General features: G+C 46.1%; 1 protein-coding gene across 1 annotated transcript; it reads left to right on the forward strand.

The window, feature by feature from the left end:
* The first annotated feature begins 2,545 nt into the window (after window positions 1-2,545).
* LOC124646801 (uncharacterized protein At4g08330, chloroplastic-like) lies at window positions 2,546-3,534 on the forward strand. The gene is made up of 2 exons (XM_047186860.1): window positions 2,546-2,614; window positions 2,884-3,534. Exons 1-2 carry the CDS (start codon window positions 2,546-2,548, stop codon window positions 3,235-3,237), a joined length of 423 nt encoding a protein of 140 aa, XP_047042816.1. The 3' UTR covers window positions 3,238-3,534.
* The last annotated feature ends 17,672 nt before the right edge of the window (window positions 3,535-21,206 follow it).

Raw genomic sequence — 21,206 nt, forward strand, 5'->3', positions numbered from 1 at the left:
AAGATGTTTATGACTTGAGGATTGACTTTGTAATGGATAAAGATGATCTCAATCATTTGACTTAATGAAGCCACTTGTACGACACATTACGGGTATACACTATTTTTTGGCACAATTATTGCATATACTATACACACCTCACTTATATAGCCAAGCTCTCATTGACCAACAAGCTTGATATACTATAAACTCGAGGATCAAGACCTAAAAATGCAGTAAACCATAGCTCGTTATTTAGGAACCAGGATACTATGGGAATTGAGGCGTTGTGTATTCTAGATTTCTAGGGAAGGGGGGCACAAAACAATGGGTAAGCGAGGTTTCAATAAGGAGACATACTAATGCATTCCTCCAAAATATTTTAAATTTCCTTGTAAGATAAAGGGGGCGGGGCAAAGTCGCGTTTGAATGTCACACAATAAAAAACAATTCCATGTAGAAATGAAAGAAAAGGTGTCCATTACATAAGAAAATTTTCTATTCATCTGACGAGGCCGAAGGTAAGGGGAGGCCTTAAGTCACGGACCTATTGATGGTCTAACTGGGAAAATCTTTAGAAAATTATTAGGCTTCTTTTGCCAAAGTTTATAATTAGTATATTGATTATGTGATACTAATTATGTACTGTATAATCAATATTTTGTTGTCAACTTCTTTTGTCAAAGTTTATAGTATACCACGCTAAAAAGTGATTTGCCCCCACTTAGCAAAGAGATTTGCCTCACTTAGCATATTATTTCCCAATAAAATTGTGGGCCCGCCCTGATCGAGAACAACAGGAATGTAGAGTTTTTTTTTTAGATCAAAAGGCTGCAACTTTATTAACCGGCACAATCAGTGTCCAAAAGGTTTACAATAAACTCTGGAGGAACACCCATCTAGGTATTACACACTTTATTCCTGCAGCCCTCTTTTGCTAAGCTATCTGCGACCCTATTAGCCGAACGACGTACAAACCTGACCTTGGCTTCTTCAAATTCAGAGAGCAGAAACTTGATTTCTTCCACCATTGGTCCGTGTACCGATCTATCCAGCTCCAGGGATCCCAGTTTAGATACCAAGCCTTGACAGTCTGACTCCAGAATCAGCTTCCGAGCACCCGCATCCTTAGCCACGCTCAGCGCCAACCGGCACGCCCTTAGTTCTGCTCCTTCAGGGTCCGAAACAGCAGGGAAAAAACGGCAGGCTCCTACTATAAAGTCGTCGTGGTGATCCCGTAAGACCACGCCCCCGCCTCCTGATCCATCGCCTGAAGAAAAACTCCCATCAGTATTCACCTTGCACCAGGCCGGCTCTGGTCGCTTAGCCGTCACTTATGGGTCTTCAATCATAGGTGCATCCCTTGCGTCGTTACGAGCCAGCCACAACTGGTAGATGGCCAACATAGCAACGCCCAATTCCTTCTCCTTCAGCTTCCCAAACCAGTCCAACAGCCAGCCCTGCAATTCACTGTGTGAGTGCAGATCACTTGGTGGCGACACAAGAGCCAGACCCGTTCTAGCTCGCAGTGTGCTCCACACATGGGATGAATGAGGGCATCCCCAGAACCTGTGAACTAGGGATTCAGATCTGTCACACGCAATGCACCTGACCCCCATCTTAATCTTTCTCCTTTGCAGCTCTTCACCCATAGCTAGACCATTCTTAATTAGGCGCCAACAGTGCACCTTTATTTTGTTTGCAACATCAACTGACCATAACGCCAGCCAACCCTGATGCATATCCAGATTATACGAAGAGCTCGCCCTTCCCAATTGCGCAGATCGGATTTGTCTTTTAAGATGATATGCCGACCGAACAGTAAAATCCCATTTTTGGTGTAATTCCAAGCCATATAATCAGCGGATCCAGCCCTACCCACAGGAATCTTCATGATATCGGCAACATCAGCTTCAAAGAAACAATCACTCAGCTTGTTTTGATCCCAGCCATTCCTATTTGGTTCCAGTAGTTTACTAACTTTTGCAACCTGCACACCCGGACGATGGCCAAAGGGACGTTTTAGTGTTGATCTCGGAATCCAGTTATGGTTCCAAACATCAATCGCCGAACCATCCCCGACCCTCCATATAAGCCCTTCCTTCAAAAGATCTCTGCCATGCATGATGCTCTTCCAAGTGAAGGAGGCCCGTTTGGGACATCTTGCTGTCAAGAAGTCGCCATCCTTGAAATATCTAGCTCGTAAAACCCGGGCACACAACGAATTGGGGGAGGTGACCATTCTCCAGGCTTGCTTAGCCAACAGTGTCTGATTGAAATCTTCATAATTCCTGAAACCCATACCTCCATTCTTTTTCGAGACACACATCTTCTCCCAACTAAGATTAACGAATTGGGGGTGCCGCTGATGGGCAACGGAAAGTAGTAATATAGAGTTAACAAGATTATTATGGCCTAATTGTATTTTTACTACGTTCAGAGCTTTTTTTACTAATGTGGATAACTATTAGTAGATTGGTGAAATTTTCGAAAAATAAATACATTATTATAGCAGTATTTTTTTGAAAAAAAAAAGCTACAAGGGCCGGTTGCAACGTGGGCAGAGATGGGCGGCACCACCGCCCAGCCGAGCATGCGCATTGGCACGTTCCACCGCTCGCGTGGATTCTTTGCGGTCAGCGCCCGCGGGCCCCACGCGTTACTTCCTCGTCCTATTTATACACACACTGACTCTCCGTGACTCGACCGCACACGGGAGAACGAAACCTCAATCGAACAGTTGATCTGCGCCGAAAAAGCTCTCGTCGGCAATCATGGCGAAGCCGCCCGTGCCCATGATCATCTCCACCGTGACCTACTGGTGCGTCGACCTCACCTCCTCCTCCGCTCCCTGTTTCCTTCGATCCGATGTAACAGCACTTTGGCTTCGATCTGGGCTGACAGCTCTCTGCGTGCAGCTGCGGGGCCTGCGGGTACGACCTGAAGCTGAGCTCGCTGGCGCGGGACACGGCGTCCGGCGGCGGCGCGAGGCATCGCCGGAGGAGCGTGGTGGTGTTCGAGGCCATCGACGACACGCGGTTCGGCCACCTGGACGAGTTCCGCTGCCTCGACGTGCGCTCGCTCCGCCTCTTCGCGCGCCGCACGCGCCTGCTCTGCCGCAAGTGCGGCGCCCACCTCGGCTACGGCTACCACGAGCACGACACCGCCGCCGACAGCAAGCCGCCGCGCTACCACATCAAGATCCGGGCGCTCCACCCCGCCTCGGACCCGGCGGCGCCGTCGGATCCCGTGATCTGATCTCACGGCCCTGCCCGTATTCTCTTGATTTTCTCTCCTCTCGACGCGTTCGCGAATCGCTGTCGCCCGCCGCTGTTACTTTCGCTCCTCCATCCAAGTGGCTCCCTCTCGCTCCGCTTGCATCTCAAGGATTGCGCAGGCTGATTGATTGATGGATTGGGATTGTTTTTCTTTCTCGTTTTTCACTCCGTATATAATCTATGGCGAAATTATTGGTGTACAAAATTCTGCATTATTGGTCTTGACTTGCTGTATTATACATGGAGCTAAAAGTCAAAAGTTTTGTTCTGCCAGCTCCGTCCGGCTGTGCTGCTGCAGCTTTCATCTCTTCACTGTTCCACCACTCTGAAGTCTGAACTTCCAACCTATACAGTAGTAGGCTTGACATTGACCCTGTAGAGGGGAATCACCTAGAGCACCAGTCATCAGCTTTCCCTCCACATCGTGGATACCCAGGCTGAATCATAGTACACTTTAGTATTTAACTGTATAAGACAACTAAACAATGAGCTTATTCCGAAGACTGCTCTTCCAGAGCCTAGAGAGCTAGGGTTTCCACATAAATCGAAAATAATCCGAGCCTGGGCACCAAGGTACCCAAATCGAAAATACACACCTGGAAAGACAAGCTTCAGAAGTTTGTATGTTGTGGGATCAAATTTGCGCCTATAAATTTTGGTTGAAAACATAGCTATTGATGGCCAGTCCAAAGAAAAAAACATGAGGCTTTTCACACTATATGCTATCCTATTTTAATAGCATATATGGCATATGTCCGTAGTTTTCAACCAAAATTTACAGGTAAATACTTCACCCTGTAGCGTTCATGTGTCGTCAGAACATCTAACTGTGGTTTTACTTGCTGCTTCTAGTCCCAAAAGATGGCTACCCGTAATACTGCTGCGAAATCAACCGTGGTTCAAAGTGATTTCCAACGTGGGAGGGGCCACGTGGTATTTTGATAGCAGGGGTACAACATCACCAAAATTGCAAGCATGAGGACTTGAACTCGGGTGGGTGGGAAGGCATCAGCCCCTCCCCACCACTAGGCTATGCCTTAGTCTGTACCGTGGTTCAAAGTGGACCCTGAGCTTCCTCCTGCATCCCATCCTGATCAGCGATTACGGTGCATCCTATCTTGATTCATGTATCCTGCTGTGTTTACCTTCTCCTGAAACTCCTACACACTGAAAAACTACATGTACATAGCTCAAAGATGAGAAAAAACAGCAAAGAAGCAACAGTTAGGCATACCTTTGTTCTCAGAACTGGATGCTGCCCATAAGGAGGACAAACAATGAGGAAGACAGGTGCAGGCTCTGGAGTCTGCCAAGTGACTGAACTAGCATGCAACAGCAATGGATGTCGCCCCACCAACACCAACACCCCTACCATCTTCTCCGTCATCAGCAAACAGTGGTGGAGGGGTAGAGGACAGGCAGAGAGGGCAAGGTAAACATCGCTTTTGTGTGAGTTAGTGTTGGGTTTGCCATATAGTGGCACAAGTTACTGTGTAGCAGTAATGTGTAGACGTGATGCTGCATGGGGTACAGGCTCACAAGTCCCTTTCAGACATAAAGGAACTTGACAGTACGCTCCCATCGACCTAACATCATTTGCCTGCTAAAGTTACAACTTCAAGATTTTACCATGCAAACCTGAGCTCCAATAATGGTACCATGTACCAAGAGCTTGCATCAAGGGATGTGAGCAGAACTGGGATTTAACCGGTTGATTTGTGAACGGGATAGAAACTAACATGCTGTATTCTGCAGTCATAATACTGTTGGATCTTGAACAAGCTTCCAGAAAATCACAAAGCAGCCTGGACGAATATGATCAACCACATTTCATGAATCACAGTCGTGACTTATGAGTTCTGCATAAACCAAATTCACTCGATAAATCAAATGCTCAAGAGCGTAGAACTTAAGTAGTGAAGCATCAAATGTGCTAGGTAGATCAACGGTCTGTGTTTTTATTCAGGAGGCAGACAACACCCATTTTTCACCTAAAGAAACTGCGGAAGTACAGAGATCCAGCTCCAGCATAATACCCAGAAGACAAAGCACAGAGCAAGTTTAGCAACCGCATAGCACACACCCATCCATGGGATCGCCGGAAGACTGGTTGTATTTGCTCTTACAGCTCTAAATCTAAAAGAAAAAGATATTTGTGATTATATTTCTCCTCGCTATGTGATGCTCAACAGCTTGTAATCTGAGAAGAGATCAACTTATTAAACCCTACCCAACTTTCTAGAAGGCAACTGTAAATGAAATTGACTTTGGGTAAGAGTAAAGTTCACAAGGAATTTTGCTTTTGACTGTTGTGTTGAAAGTACAGCTTGTGGGTTGTGCACCATGAGGATTAGAAAAAGTATCGAGACGAAGTAATGTGTTTCTCTTTTTGACATAAAGATTGTTCCCAGCCATGGCTTAACACGTGACATACAACACAAAGACAAAAGGGCATATACTCCTACATTTCAAACAACAACAACAACAAAGCCCTTATTCCCAAACAAGTTAGGGTAGGCATACTCCTACATTTCAAACACTGGAGAGAAATTCTCAAGTCTGAAGCACTTCATAGAAATTAAAGATATTCCAGCATAAAGATGATAATTCATGTTCCGCATTTACCTTACCTTAGTAGATTCCTTAAAACATGCCTTGTAAGTATTGTTTTTTTTTTTCAAGTTCATTCTTGTAGTCCTTCGTTTCGAGACTCGGTCTGAGGTTGGCGGTTGCTCAACTTACTTTATAACCTGGTGTGAACAATAGCCTCAGAATTATGAATAAATAGGTTAGTTAAACGATAGAATAGGAAGAATCTGGTTTGAGTTAGGAAAATGGGATAAATATAATCCACCGTGATACCAAGACAGCCTTAGTATAAAAAATGATGATGTGTTTGAACAACAAGGCCATTCTTATGTCAGGCTTATCAATCTGGGTAGTGATTACATAACTAGGGTATTATGTGGGATCCCACTTATATCCCAAGTTCGTTTGAGGGTTTTTAGTTTAAACTTTGAGAAAAAAAAATGAATTAGAACTCTTTGGTTGAGCTATTGGTGGGACATAAAGTCCCCAATTGTATCCCCATGACCCCATACATGACCTACATGAGAGTAACACAGGAGCAGTAGAAAAGAGTCTTGTCTATATGGTCCTGCTGATTAGTTTTTAGGACATGCTCTGGTGTAATATACCATAGATCTAAAGTTGCTGTGCTCTTACAATATTGGGCAGGGATGCAGCAAGTAGGCTGTAAAGAACTACTGAGGGAGCAGGGTAGAATAAGCTGTTTGTTGGTCTGGGTATGCCCTCAGGCCAGATCAACCAAAACTTGCCTGCAAGGAAGGTAGTAGTGTTATTTGTGATTTGGTTTACTGGATGGAGTTTATGTAACGGTATACCAGTTTAGTTGTTTAGATATGAACTTCTGCTTGATGCTTCTTATTGGTAGGATGGTTACCCCCACAAAGGTGCATGTACTATACATTTGTACATCATTGTGTCTGCTGATTGCTAAACAGACAAGTAGGAAGCATGAAAGAGCCGTTGGTGTAAACTAGCAACAGTATTTGCAGGATAACTAACCTTTGATTAACTTAACTTGGAATGGTCCATTCTTGTTAACAAAAAGGAAGGAACTACAATTTTTTCGATTGTAGGAAACTAGAAAGGGGAAAACAGACATCCCTCTCATACACACTAGGATTTATGTCGGATGAATTATGCTCTAAGAGCATGTCTAACAGACCCCTTAAATTTCCGCCCCGTAAAACACGTGTAGAGGGCCCTGTATATAAAACGCGAGTACTTTTAACCGGACAAAAACGCCTCCCGTCTAGCAGTCCCCGTATACGAAAACTGTAAAAGAGGAATATGCTTCTTTTTTCATCTCTTCGCGCTGCAGCCCCGCCGCCGGACCTGCCGCCCCACCGGACCTGCCGCCCCGCACCACCGGACATGCCGCCCCGAGCTGCTGCCACGCGCCGCCCCGCCGCCTCGCCCCGCTTCTCAGGCCGCGGGCGGCCCCCGTCGCCTTGCGCCGCCTCAGGCCGCCATGGCCCCCGTCGCCTTGTGCCGCCTCAGGCCGCCATGACCCCCGTCGCCTTGTGCCGCCTCAGGCCGCCATGGCCACCCTGGCCCTGCCCCGTCGCGGCGCCCCCGCCCTGCCCGCGCCGGCGCCAGTTCCGCCCCGTCCCGCCAGCTCCGCCCCGAGTGGGAGAACGCGGAATTTTGCTTCAAAATTCATCTAGTTTTTTCATTATTTGATAGAAATCTTGATGGGTTGAAAGAAATTGGTAGAGATTTGATAGAATTTAGAGCTCGTTGGCTGGAATTGGTCGCCGGAGTGGAGTTTGTTTGGCGGCGGCGCGGCGAGGTCCGGTGGTGCAGAGTGCAGTTTTCACCCCCTACAAGCCCCTCCACCCTCTATAAGTAAGGGGCGAGGGAGAAAATTCCCAGGGCCCTGTATATTTTAGATACGGGGTGAACCGTTTAGGGGGCCTGCTAGACGGCCATTTTCGCCCGCACTCCGTATACCGCCGGAATTATACAAGTCCGGCGTGGTTTAGGGGGTCTGTTAGACCTGCTCTAAGGTAAGAAGGGTGTTTTTCTTCTATACACTCCAAGATAACTGTTACTAACAAAATTCCCAGATAATTATGTTTTATATAAGGAAATAAATAAGGCATAATGGGCAATCCCCTAGTTTGTAAACTTGTGAAATATTTGGAAACCCTTGGTTACATAACCATCAGTTTCATTTTAAACAGCGATAGTTGAGATTCCACTGGAAAACAAGCATGCAGCATCCCGTTACAGATTTACCTTCCTGCTGCAATCATGACGAAGAATAGATGGCGATTGTTGGTAAATCCTGAATAGCTTTAGGACAACCTCTGATGCAGCATTCAGCAAACCAAGGACTTCACCTCATTTGCCAGTGTTTATCATTTTTCTTCCGCTTGCCTGAACAGAGCAGAGTCGTCACTTTCCTCAAGTTTCGTTAGATTTCAGAACAGAGAAAATTGCTAGTAGATGTTTTACAGAGGAAACAGGAACAACATGGTCTAACGATCTTATGGAGAAACGCTGCATGAGTTGCAGCAATTAGTTATGCACCTCCCGCTAATTTAATGCATGGAACACTGTTAGTATACTAAATCACACACTAAATGCAGTTGCCTATTGGGTGCGGCAGCATACATATGGCATGAGCCGTACGGCCTGTTCTTTAGTCATGAATTCTGAACTTGAGGAACTTGTAGCTTAAGCATCTCTATTGTTCATTTGGACATTCCAGAGAAGAGAAAACGTCGCAGCTTAAGCATCTCTATTGTTCATTTGGACATTCCAGAGAAGAGAATGTGTAGCTTAAGCATCTCTATTGTTCCTTTGTAGCTTATTAAGCAACTGTTAGAATCACAGATACGGCGCGTCAGATATGCATCCCTATACCTCACTTTCCAGTTTCGCTGTCATATCGAGTCAGATGCTTGGATCGTCGCCAGGATCCTACAGTCTGTGGTCAGCCTACGATGGGCGATGATATCGTTAAGGAAACCTGGAGCGGAAGGATAACAATGTCCACCCAAACCACGGGCCAGGAGCAACGGCGGCGGTCAGAAACAGCTGCGAGATTGAACCAGCCAACAGACCAACCAGACCAACCAACTAACCACGGAGAAAAACCAGCAGCTAACCAACCGCGCCCGCATGCGTGCGCGCCCAGGTCGAAGTTCGAACGGATGGAGATAGATCCGCCGCGAAGCAAGGGCAGCAGGAAACCCAAACAGAGCCGGAGAAGAAGAGGCGAATCCGCCGCACCAACCTCACGCCGTTACGCGGAACCAGCTGGGGGCGGCCGCTGCTTGGCGTCGGAGCCGCCACTCCGCGTAGCATCTATCAGCGGCCGCCGTCGCCAGCTCCGCTCCACCGAACCCATCACCTCGGCGCCAGCTTTGGGAAATGTTTGGGATGTTTTTTGGGGAGATTTTGCCGTGTCGGTGCTGATCGGGAACCAAATCGTAACCGCCTGCTCCTGGGCGTGTGGCTGACGACAGGGCAGATTCGCGCACACGGTGACGAAGATGGCGCGGGGGAGGTCGCTGCGCTCGTGGCTGGCTGTGACAGTACGACTTGTATGACTGCGTGAGGATGGATGACGTGGTAGGCAGTTAGGTCAAAGGTCGACGGTATACATGACCCACGATTATTTTGAGGTCCTGTTTTGTTCGTCAACCTCAACAACGGAACATGGAGAGTGTTCACTAACCTCTTCGACCTTCTTCAAGAAGGAGAAAACAATTTGCGGTGGCTCACGATGGACGCTCTCTACCTTTCCTCTACTGGAAGGCGCGGGCTAAAGTCAAGTTCGTCTTGGAAAGGGACGAAAACGCTAAGTTTGTCCATGCCTCTGCTACGTGCAAGCTCCGTCGCAACATCATCACGTCTCTGACCGTGGATGGTGTCGACACCTCTGACCATGCCGGTAAGGCCAACATCCTTTAGTCCTTTTTCTCCAACTTGCTGGGTACGGTCTCCACCACTTCCTGGAGGTTCGACCTCCCCTCCCTCTACCCGGATGCTCCTTCCCTTTCAACCTGCCTCAGTGTCCCCTTCACTCAACAGGAAATTAATTAGGGACGCCTTTTCGTCGATGAACAAATTGTCTAGCCTCGTCCGGATGGTTTTGGTCCTGCTTTTTTCTCCACTTTCTAGGACACGGCATCTTCAAAGTGTTCTCCTCCTTCTATGACGGATCCTTTGATCTCTCTCGTATTAATAGGGCCTTCCTTGTCCTTCTGCCTAAGACTGACTCCGCCACTCCCTCTGATTTCCGGCCTATCTCTCTCCAAAACTGCATCATGAAAGTCATCACCAAGGTCCTTACGACTAGACTAAAAATTGTTATCCACGGCATGGTGGATACCGATCAAACTGGGTTCCTCTCTGGGCGGCGCATCTCGGAGAATATTGTGTATGCTGCCGACCTTATCCAGTGTTGCCACACAAGGAAAGCCCCTGCCACTATCTTCGAGATTGATTTCCGGAAAGCCTTTGACTTCGTCAACTGGGCTAGCCTGATTGCCATCCTCAGAGCCCGTGGTTTCGATGACCTTTTGGTGTGTCTGGATGGAGCGCATCCTCGGATCCGGTCATACCGTGATCCTCCTCAATGGGGTTCCTGGGGACTGGATCCGGTGCAAAAATGGACTACGCTAGGGGGATCCGCTCTCCCCGTACCTTTTCATCATCGTGGCCGACGTCCTCCAACGCCTCATTCGCAAAGCCTGGTCTGAGGGCTCCCTTTCCCACCCAATCTCCCCGGACTCACCGTGTCCGGTCCTGCAATACGCGGATGACACTCTGATCATCTGTAAGGCTGAGCAGGGGGCAGCTAGCTGCCTCAAGAGGGTCCTTGAGGACTTCGCGTCTACTACTGGGTTTGCTATCAATTTCCACAAGTCCTGTTTCATTCCCATGCATGTGACCCCCTCTTGGCGAACGAGATGGCCTCCACACTTGGCTGCCCTATCTCATCCTTTCCCCAACCTTATCTTGGGCTTCCTCTCTCCCCTACCAAGCTGCATGCCTCCGCCTACACCCCCTTATTCTCTCTTTCGACCGTCGTCTCTCTGGATGGCGGGCGCACCTCCTCTCCTCTGGTGGCCGACTTGTCTTGTGTAATGTTGTGCTGAATAACCTTGCTACTTATTACATGTTCTCATACTTGTTGCATGTGGGTGTGCTGGAAAGCATGGGCGGACCCAGGACAAATTTTTAGTGGGGGCAAAAATTAGCTAAGTGGTGAAAATATATTTGCTAAGTGGGGGCAAATCAGTTCTTAGCTTAATTAATTACAAGGTGAGTGAGAATTGAGTGGGGGCATCCGCCCCCATTGAGTATACCCTGGATCCGCCCATGCTGGAAAGTATTGATAAGAGACGTCGAGCTTTTTTCTGGACTGGGAAGGACTCCTGTTCCGGTGCACGATGTCTAATTGCTTGGGACAAGGTGTTGCTATCTAAACAGGAGGGCGGTTTCTGCATCAAGGACCTCCACCGGTAGAACAGGTGTTTGCTGCTTAGTTTCGTGCATAGGTTACACTGCTCTGACTCCCTTCCATGGAAGGAATGGTTCATTGCTCACTCTGGACCGAACCTCGGTGACTGCTCTTCCACTCCCTCGTTCCTTGAGAGGATCGTTGCAAAGTGCCTCCCTCTCTACCGTGCCATCACCAGGTCGACGGTGGTGGACGGGAGATCGATGTCCTTCTAGATGGACAAGTGGCTCCCTAGTGGGGCGCTTGCGACGCACTTCCCTGCCCTGCTCTCCCACTACACCCGGCCACACGCTTCGGTGGCCTCTGTCGTTGAGGGAGGACTGCACCTTGATACGTCTCAAACGTATCTATAATTTCTTATGTTCCATGCTACTTTATTGATGATACTCACATGTTTTATACACATTATATGTCATTATTATGCGTTTTCCGGAACTAACCTATTGACGAGATGCCGAAGGGCCGATTGCTTGTTTTCTGCTGTTTTTGGTTTCAGAAATCCTAGTAAGGAAATATTCTCGGAATCGGACGAAATCAACGCCCAGCATCTTAGAAATCCACGAAGCTTCCAGAACACCCGAGAGCAACCAGAGGGGGGCCACAGGACAACCAGATGACAGGGCGGCGCGGCCCAAGGGGGGGGCGCGCCCCCCTATTGTGTCACCGCCTCGTCAGCCCTCCGACTCCGCCTCTTCGCCTATTTAAAGGTCCCTGACCTAAAACATCGATACGGAAAAGCCACGGTACGAGAAACCTTCCAGAGCCGCCGCCATCGCGAAGCCAAGATCTTGGGGACGGGAGTCTCGCGTTCCGGCACGCCGCCGGGACGAGGAAGTGCCCCGGAAGGCTCCTCCATCGACACCACCGCCATCTTCATCATCGCCGCTGTCTCCCATGAGGAGGGAGTAGTTCTCCATCGAGGCTAAGGGCTGTACCGGTAGCTATGTGGTTAATCTCTCTCCTATGTACTTCAATACAATGATCTCATGAGCTGCCTTACATGATTGAGATTCATATGAGTTTTGTATCACTATTAGTCTATGTGCTACTCTTGTGATGTTATTGATAACCCACAAGTATAGGGGATCGCGGCAGTCTTCGAGGGAAGTAAAACCCAAATTTATTGATTCGACACAAGGGGAGGTAAAGAATACTTATAAGCCTTAACAACTGAGTCGTCAATTCAGCTGCACCTGGAAAAGCACTAATAACAGGGGTGATGTGAAAGCAGCAGTAGTATGAGAGCAATAGTAACAGTAACATAGCAGCAGTAGCAATAACACAGGAGCAATGGCACCGGAAAATAGTTGATACTACTTCCAATGTCATGTAGAACGAGTATATAATGATGAAAGATGGACCGGGGTTCCCAGCGATCTACACTAGTGGTAACTCTCCAATAACAAGTGACAAGTGTTGGGTGAACAAATTACAGTTGGGCAATTGATAGGATTCAAAGCATTAAATTAGAACATCCAGCTTATTAATCATGTAGGCATGTTTTCCAATTATAGTCGTACGTGCTCGCAATGAGAAACTTGCACAACATCTTTTGTCCTACCAGCCGGTGGCAGCCGGGCCTCAAGGGAATCTACTAGATATTAAGGTACTCCTTTTAATAGAGTACCGGAGCAAAGCATTAACACTTGGTGAAAACATGTGATCCTCACATCACCGCCATCCCCTCCGGTTGTCCCGATTTCTGTCACTTCGGGGCCTTTGGTTCCGGACAGTGACATGTGCACACAACTTGTAGATACAATCTAAGCAATAATTATAGAGCTTAAATCTAAGATCATGCCACTCGGGCCCTAGTGACAAGCATTAAGCATAACAAGATTGCAGCAACAATAACTTCACAAACTTTATAGATAGACTAATCATAATGTATCATCCATCGGATCCCAACAAACACAACACCGATTACATCAGATGGATCTCAATCATGTAAGGCAGCTCATGATATCATTGTATTGAAGTATATGGGATAGAGAGTACCAACTAGCTACTGCTAGAACCCGTAGTCCATGGGGGAACTACTCACGGAGCATGATGGAGGCGGTGGCGTTGATGGAGATGGCTTCCGGGGGCACTTCCCCGTCCCGGTAGGGTGCCGGAACAGAGACTTCTGTCCCCCGAATTGGAGTTTCGCGATGGCGGCGGCGCCCCTGGAGTCTTTCTGGAGTTTCGTCAAAAGGTGTCGCGTTTTTAGGCCGGGACGGCTTAAATAGGCGAAGAGGCGGAGTCGGAGGGGCCACGGGGCCTCCTCCCCATAGGCCGGCGCGGCCAGGGTGGAGCCCGCGCGGCCCTGTCGTGTGGGGCCCCCCTGGCTCGCCTCCGACTCTCCTTCGGTGTTCGGGGCCTTCGGGAAAAATAAGATGTTTGGCGTTGATTTCGTCCAATTCGAGAATATTGCCCGAACAGCCTTTTTGGAACCAAAAACGAGCAGAAAACAGAGCCGGCACTTCGGCATCTTGTTAATAGGTTAGTTCCGAAAACGCATAAAAACGTTATAAAGTGCAAGCAAAACATGTAAGTATTGTCATAAAACAAGCATGGAACATCGGAAATTATGGATACGTTGGAGACGTATCGGCATCCCTAAGCTTAGTTCCTACTCGTCCTCGAGTAGGTAAACGATAAAAAGAATAATTTATGTAGTGACATGCTACTTACATAACCTTGATCATACTATTACAAAGCACATGAGATGAATGAAGTGACTCAAGGCAATAATCTATAGTTGCTAACAAATAGATAACATATAGCAAAACTTTTCATGAAGAGTACTTTCAAGACAAGCATCAAAAGTCTTGCACAAGAGTTAACTCATAAAGCAATAGATTCAAAGTAAAGGCATTGAAGCAACACGAGAGGAAGATTTAAGTTTCAGCAATTGCTTTCAACTTTCAACATGTATATCTCATGGATAATGGTCAACACAAAGTAATATGATGAATGCAAATAAGCAAGTATGTAAGAATCAATGCACGGTTGACACAAGTGTTTGCTTCTAAGATGGAAGGAAGTAGGTAAGCTGACTCAACCTAAAGTAAAAGAATGGCCCTTCGCGAGAGGAAGCATTGATTGCTATATTTGTGCTAGAGCTTTGGTTTTGAAAACATAAAGAGAGCATAAAAGTAAAGTTTTGAGAGGTGTTTGTTGTTGTCAACGAATGGTAGTGGGCACTCTAACCCCCTTGCCGAGACAAACCTTCAAAGAGCGGCTCCCATTTTATTTTATTTTTGGGTGGCACTCCTTCCAACCTTTCTTTCACAAACCATGGCTAACCGAATCCTCGGGTGCCTGCCAACAATCTCATACCATGAAGGAGTGCCATTTTATTTAGTTTTATTATGATGACACTCCTCCCCACCTTTGCTTTCTCAAGCCATGGCTAACCGAATCCTTCGGGTGCCGTCCAACAATCACATACCATGGAGGAGTGTCTATTTTGGTTAATTAATTTGGGACTCGGGAATCCCATTGCCGGCTCTTTTTGCAAAATTATTGGATAAGCGGATGAAGCCACTAGTCCATTGGTGAAAGTTGCCCAACAAGATTGAAAGATAAACACCACATACTTCCTCATGAGCTATTAAACATTGACACAAATCAGAGGTGATAAATTTTGAATTGTTTAAAGGTAGCACTTAAGCAATTTACTTTGGAATGACGGAGAAATACCATGTAGTAGGTAGGTATGGTGGACACAAATGGCATAGTGGTTGGCTCAAGGTTTTGGATGCACGAGAAGCATTCCCTCTCAGTACAAGGCTTTGGGCTAGCAAGGTTATTTGAAGCAAACACAAGTATGAACCGATACAGACAAAACTTACATAAGAACATATTGCAAGCATTATAATACTCTACACTGTCTTCCTTGTTGCTCAAACACTTTTACCAGAAAATATCTAGACCTTAAGAGAGACCAATCATGCAAACCAATTTCAACAAGCTCTACGATAGTTCTCCACTAATAGGTTTAAACTACATGAAAAAACTTAATCATGATCTACTTGAGAGCTCAAAACAATTGCCAAGTGTCAAATTATTCAAGACAATATGAGGCATTTTCTGTTTCCAACCAAATAACCATAAGTGATGTAGCTTCCAACTTTTATCATTAAACATTAAAAGTAAAACGAAGAACAAGTGTTCATATGAAAAAGCGGAGCGTGTCTCTCTCCCAAACAAGGATTGCTAGGATCCGATCTTATTCAAACAAAAACAAAAATAAAAGCACACGGACGCTCCAAGTAAAGCACATATGATGTGACCGAATAAAAATATAGTTTCAATAGAAGAAACCCGATAAGTTGATGAAGAAGGGGATGCCTTGGGCATCCCCAAGCTTAAACGCTTGAGTCTTCTTGAAATATGCAGGGATGAACCACGGGGGCATCCCCAAGCTTAGGCTTTTCACTCTTCTTGATCATATATCATCCTCCTCTCTTGACCCTTGAAAACTTCCTTCACACCAAACTTCTCATAAACTTCATTAGAGGGGTTAGTACTCAAAAACTTGAATCCACCTTGGTCCTGTAGTGACACATTGCAAGAACTCAATAAAACATTAGCTACAGCTCTCCACGTCTAGAAAGCCTTGCTTAAAGTCCACAAGAGACAATGCAAAAACAGAGACAGAATCTGCCAAAACAGAACAGCCAGTAAAGACGAATTTTAAAGAGGTACTTCCGTTGCTCAAATCAGAAAACTCAAAACTAATGAAAGTTGCGTACATATCTGGGGAACACGCACGTAAATTGGCATATTTTTCTGAGTTACCTACAGAGAAAACAGCCCAGATTCGTGACAGATAGAAATCTGTTTCACGCGCAGAAATCCAAATCTAGTATCAACCTTCGATTAGAGGCTTCACTTCGCACAACATTGCAATAAAATAAAGATAAGGAGAGGTTGCTACAGTAGTAACAACTTCCAAGACACAACAAAACAATAGCAAAATAAACACATGGGTTATCTCCCAAGAAGTGCTTTCTTTATAGCCATTAAGATGGGCTCAGCAGTTTTGATGATGCACTCGCAAGAAATAAGAGTTGAAGCAAAAGAGAGCATCAAAAAGCAAATTCAAAACACATTTAAGTCTAACCCACTTCCTATGCATAGGAGTCATGTACATAAATAAATTCATGAAGAACAAAGTGACAAGCATAAGAAGATAAAACGAGAGTAACTTCAAAAGTTTAAGCATATAGAGAGGTGTTTTAGTACCATGCAAATTTCTACAACCATATTTTCCTCTCTCATAATAATTTTCAGTAGCTTCATGAACAAACTCAACAATATAACTATCACATGCAGCATACTTTTCATGATCCATAAACACATAATTTTTATCAAGCTCAAAAATAATAGGATTAAAACTTTCAAACACACTTTTATCAATAATATAACAAGATGGTTGATCAATCTCAAGAGATATGGGACTCATAGATAATGTCAAGACCTCTCCAATCCCATTTTCATTAGTAGTACAATTAATATTATCAAGTAACATAGGACCATCATGAAGAGCTTTATCATAAACATTTGCTACGCAAAATTCTTTAGTTCCATGCATTTCGACATCAGGCACAAACAAAGCATTATCATAAGATTTATCAAAGTAGCATGGATTATCATAAATAACAGTAGCATAATTATTCTCACAAGTATTACTCATAGGGAATATTTCAAGAGAATCCACAGGAACATAACATTCAACCTCTTTCGGTAAGCATGGAGGACAATCAAATAGTGTAAGAGATAAAGAGTTACTCTCATTAGAAGGTTGGCATGGGTAGCTAATCCATTCTTCCTCCTTTTGTTCATCACTCTCCTCTTCTTTTTCATCCAATGAGCTTTCGGGTTCATCAATTTCCTCCTCTTTTTCATCCAATGAGCTTTCGGGTTCATCAATTTCTTCTTCCACAGGTCCCGCAAATTGTGAGTGCATTCTTGTGCATTAATGAGTCTCTCTTTATAATCAATGATATAAGGATTATCAGTGTAACTTTCATTGCAAAAATTAAGGATAGAAGAGACATAATCTTTAAGGTCCTTACAAACAACACAAGTTTCATAATTTTTAACCATGAAGGATTCCATCTCAGAGGCTCCCATAAATATGACAAATTGTTCTACCTCTTCAAACCCAAAATGAATATAGCTATTCCGATTATAGTTCTTAATTAAAAATTCCTCACTAAAGCCACATTGAAATTTAATGTGGCACCCCGGACCAACTGTCCGAAATACCCGTTATGCATTCACTCATGATCCCATGATCAGTGTAACATGAGCACATAACCGAACTGATAAACAGAATTACAACATCCATTACATAGTACCGAAATAATAAATAGTCTTACAAACGGTCTTATGACCAAGTCTTACACAAATGGCCACATCGGGCTGAATTCAAACATCCAAAAGCAGCGGATACAAATCAACTTCGTCGGGCCCAATCCATGCCTTAAACCCTACGAGCGGCTGACCAGGAAACGTCCTAAGTCGCATAGTCGTCTCGATAACCACCATCATCTTCGAAATCCTCCTCATAGTCTGGCCAAGTAAATAGCCAGGGACAAAGCCGTGAGTACATTTTGAATTGTACTCGCAAACCATTCACAAAGTAACATATAAAAGGGATCAAGGTACCGAGAACTAAACTAGGAGATCAAGAGGGAATATCTAATTTCAATTAAGAATATGTCATGTAGGAGAGAAGAAGTGTTTTGGTGGAGTTAGCATCTCGACTTCATGGGCGAAGGAGACACTTAAAGATTCATCTGAGACATCTCTACATGAATTAATTTAAGAAGACTCTTCACGACATAAACACCTAGGAAGGGTAGACCCAAATTTTATTTCCTTTCCGACCATCTCACCATGGCCACCACTATTTTTCCAGTACTCCAAGTACCAACAGAAACATTTCTTTTCTTTGCAAAACATTTCTAAAACAAAACTCAACACAGCTAAGCAACGGCCATCCCAACTGTCCATGACCGCGGACGCGGCTATTCGAATAGATTTTTACTCTGCAGAGTTTGCGCACTTTCCCCACAAGATCCGATAAATCCGCCGGGATCATCCCCGGTCCATCATACGAAAGTATGTGGGTCTCGGATAATCGGTCGAAACTTTTCGCTTATCCAAATTAGCAAGAGGTCCTACCCTATGGAGTATGTACCTCCCCGGCACCGTGGCAGCACACCTCCATTTGAGCGTGGCTCCACCGCCAAGCCAGGAGACCCATAGTGTCTTCCGGACGGGTCAGCCCCGAGGCCTCCCGTTATACTATTGTCCCAACCTTGACAACCCGGACTCGGGAGTAACCGTACCCTTGTATAGTTATGCGGTGCCTCAAGCTAAAGTGAACAAATGTCAAGTTAAGCCCCGTGCCCATGTTGGAGTAATGTGGTTGCGCGGATTGGTTGTTCTGGGCGAATACATAGAACCATGTGTTGTTTTTCCCAAAACCAAGTTACCATACCACCTCTCCTTCAGAACCTCAATATTGTTTTATTTAAACCTTTACTCAAAGTTACACATGGGCAAGATCTCATCTTCCCAAGGTTTTTAAGAAAAACTTTTACAACAAGGTAAGACCTTGAGGGTTTTCCCAACCTAAAGTTTATGTGTGAACTAAGATGTACAATAGCATCAAGGTTGCCATCATACTATGAAGGTGTCAACAACATTCATACTCACACGGAGCATGGATGAAGATAATCAAAAAGTGGAGCAATAATCATGATGTTAACCCAAGTTTGAACTAGAATTAGGAGGTGTCAATTGAGTGAGTTTTAATCCACATACTTAGAGTAAGTACGCGAATCTACCGAGAGTGAATAAATACATACTTGGCGGCAAGTATGTCAAAGAAGAGAATTATCCAACCGTAAAACGCAAAAGATCAAGATGGGGAAGAATAAAAAGATCTCAACCAAGAACATAGAAAATCAAGGAATCAAAGTAAATGGCTTGCCTTGGCCGGCTAGTCCCTGGTCTTCTTCAACACCTTCTCCAAAATCCTCCCCTTCGGCTTCTCCCACGTTCGTATCTAGCGTCGCGAAAAAAAATAGAAGAACAACATACAATCAACACATAGCTCAAAATCAAGTTTTAAAAGAATATGATAAAGCATGCAGGGGTGTATGTTGTATCAAAGTAAAATCATGCATTGGCCAAATTTATAATAAAGGGTTGGGGTGGGAGATTAAATAACAACAAAATTTCAATGAACAACATTTCATGTGACACACCATTATTATAAATGATCCAGAATTATTTCCTACAGGGACCCATGGTATTTTTTTGAGATGGGCAACAATAAAATAAGATCATTACAATTGGAATCGGTCAAAAATAATAATTCTACGAATTTAGGAATTTAGTGGAGTATGCAGAATACATAGAGCAAGTTTAATACACAAAAATTCGTATAAAAATCCTAAAAATAAGAGGTCAGTGGCATGTGAAAGGTATTAAAAATATCTTTCTAACGCAGTTGGATTCACTAGTTTTCGATTTGTAGAACTCCGGTTATAAGAGATTTGGTTCACTGGTTTTTAGATGCAAAACTGAAAAATTTAAAACGATTTTCAAACGAAAATCTGGGCGGGAAAGGTCTTGGGCCGCGCTGTGAAAGGAATGGGCCGGCCCAGAGAAATTTCCACGCGGGCAGAAAAAAGAAAAACAAAAGGAGAAAAGGAGGGGCCCGTGGTGGGCCAAAGCCATGCATGGGCCGACGTGGCCATGCAGGCCTACGCACGGGAGAGACGGCGTCTCCCTCCTCGCGTCTCCCTGCAGCGACGCCGGCGTCGGGCGGGAAGAAGACGAGGGCGCGGCTTACCGGCGGCGAGCAGCAAGCGTCGGCGGCGGCAGGGTGGGTCGGTGGCGGCTTGGGGCAGGCTCGGCGCGCGTCCAGGACTCCCTCCGGGCGAACAGCAGCTTCTCCCGGCGGTTTCCTCCGCAGGAACTTCCGGGAAGATGGCGGCAGCGTGGCTCCCCGGCGATCCTGGAGAAGAAGGAGGGCGGGTTAGGCCTCAAGGACGAACGGGTGGAAGGAAACAGAGGGGAGAGGGCGGCGTTGCAGCAGAAGGGTCCGGCGACCTTCGTCTTCTCCGGCGGCGGTCACGGCAGGGCTTCGCCGGGGGAAGGACAGCAGCCCAGAGCAGCGCCCCGGGCGCTCTCTGGAGGGTCGGTGGAGGTGGGGAAGAAGTGGGGCGGTGTGAGGGTGGAGGAGGTGCGGGTGGTGGCCTTATATAGGCCGGGGAGTGCAACAGACGGGCGACGGGCGGCGGCCTCGGCCAATCCCGCGAGGGGGACAGCGGCAGCGAGCGGGAGGGAGTCGAGGGGGCGTGCGGCTTCTCGAGGTGTCAGGGAGGGATACGAGGAGGTGAGCGAGGGAAGCGAGGCGTCGAGCGACAGGCGGGCGCGCGCGTGCGTCGTCTCGCGCGGGAGGGTGTCCAGGGCGCTCGTCCGTGGCCAAAATTCGGGTGGGCCTTGAGGCTGGCCTTGGGCCGAGTTGGAGGGAAAAAGGGGAGTCCAGGAGAGGGAGGTTTGTGGCCAGATTTGGGGTGGGCTAAGTGGTGGCACATGGGCTCCAAATCCCGGCCGGGTATGAGAGAAAAAAGAGAAGAAGGAAAAAAAAAAGGGGGTCTCATGGCCACGGCCATAAGAGAGAAATGTGCAAGAAAGAAAAATAAGAGAGGGGGAAGTGTTCCCCCTTCCTAGGGTTTTTTTTTTTTTCAAAAGAGGGAAAGAGTGGTGTCATGGTGAGTGGAGAGAGAGGAGAGGTCATGCTAATGCATGCACACATGCACCCAAAACTTTTGATGAAGAGGGGAATTGTTTCTCCGAAGAGGGATATT

The sequence above is a fragment of the Lolium rigidum genome, chromosome 4 (assembly GCF_022539505.1).
Source record: "Lolium rigidum isolate FL_2022 chromosome 4, APGP_CSIRO_Lrig_0.1, whole genome shotgun sequence".
Lineage (NCBI taxonomy): Eukaryota > Viridiplantae > Streptophyta > Magnoliopsida > Poales > Poaceae > Lolium > Lolium rigidum.

Bases quoted from the DNA above. Each gene is read 5' to 3' on its own strand.
- LOC124646801 (XM_047186860.1), top strand. From the start codon at position 2,546: ATGGGCGGCACCACCGCCCAGCCGAGCATGCGCATTGGCACGTTCCAC. The intron at 2,615-2,883 runs GTCAGCGCCCGC...CTGGGCTGACAG, and splicing joins GCTCGCGTGGATTCTTTGCG to CTCTCTGCGTGCAGCTGCGG.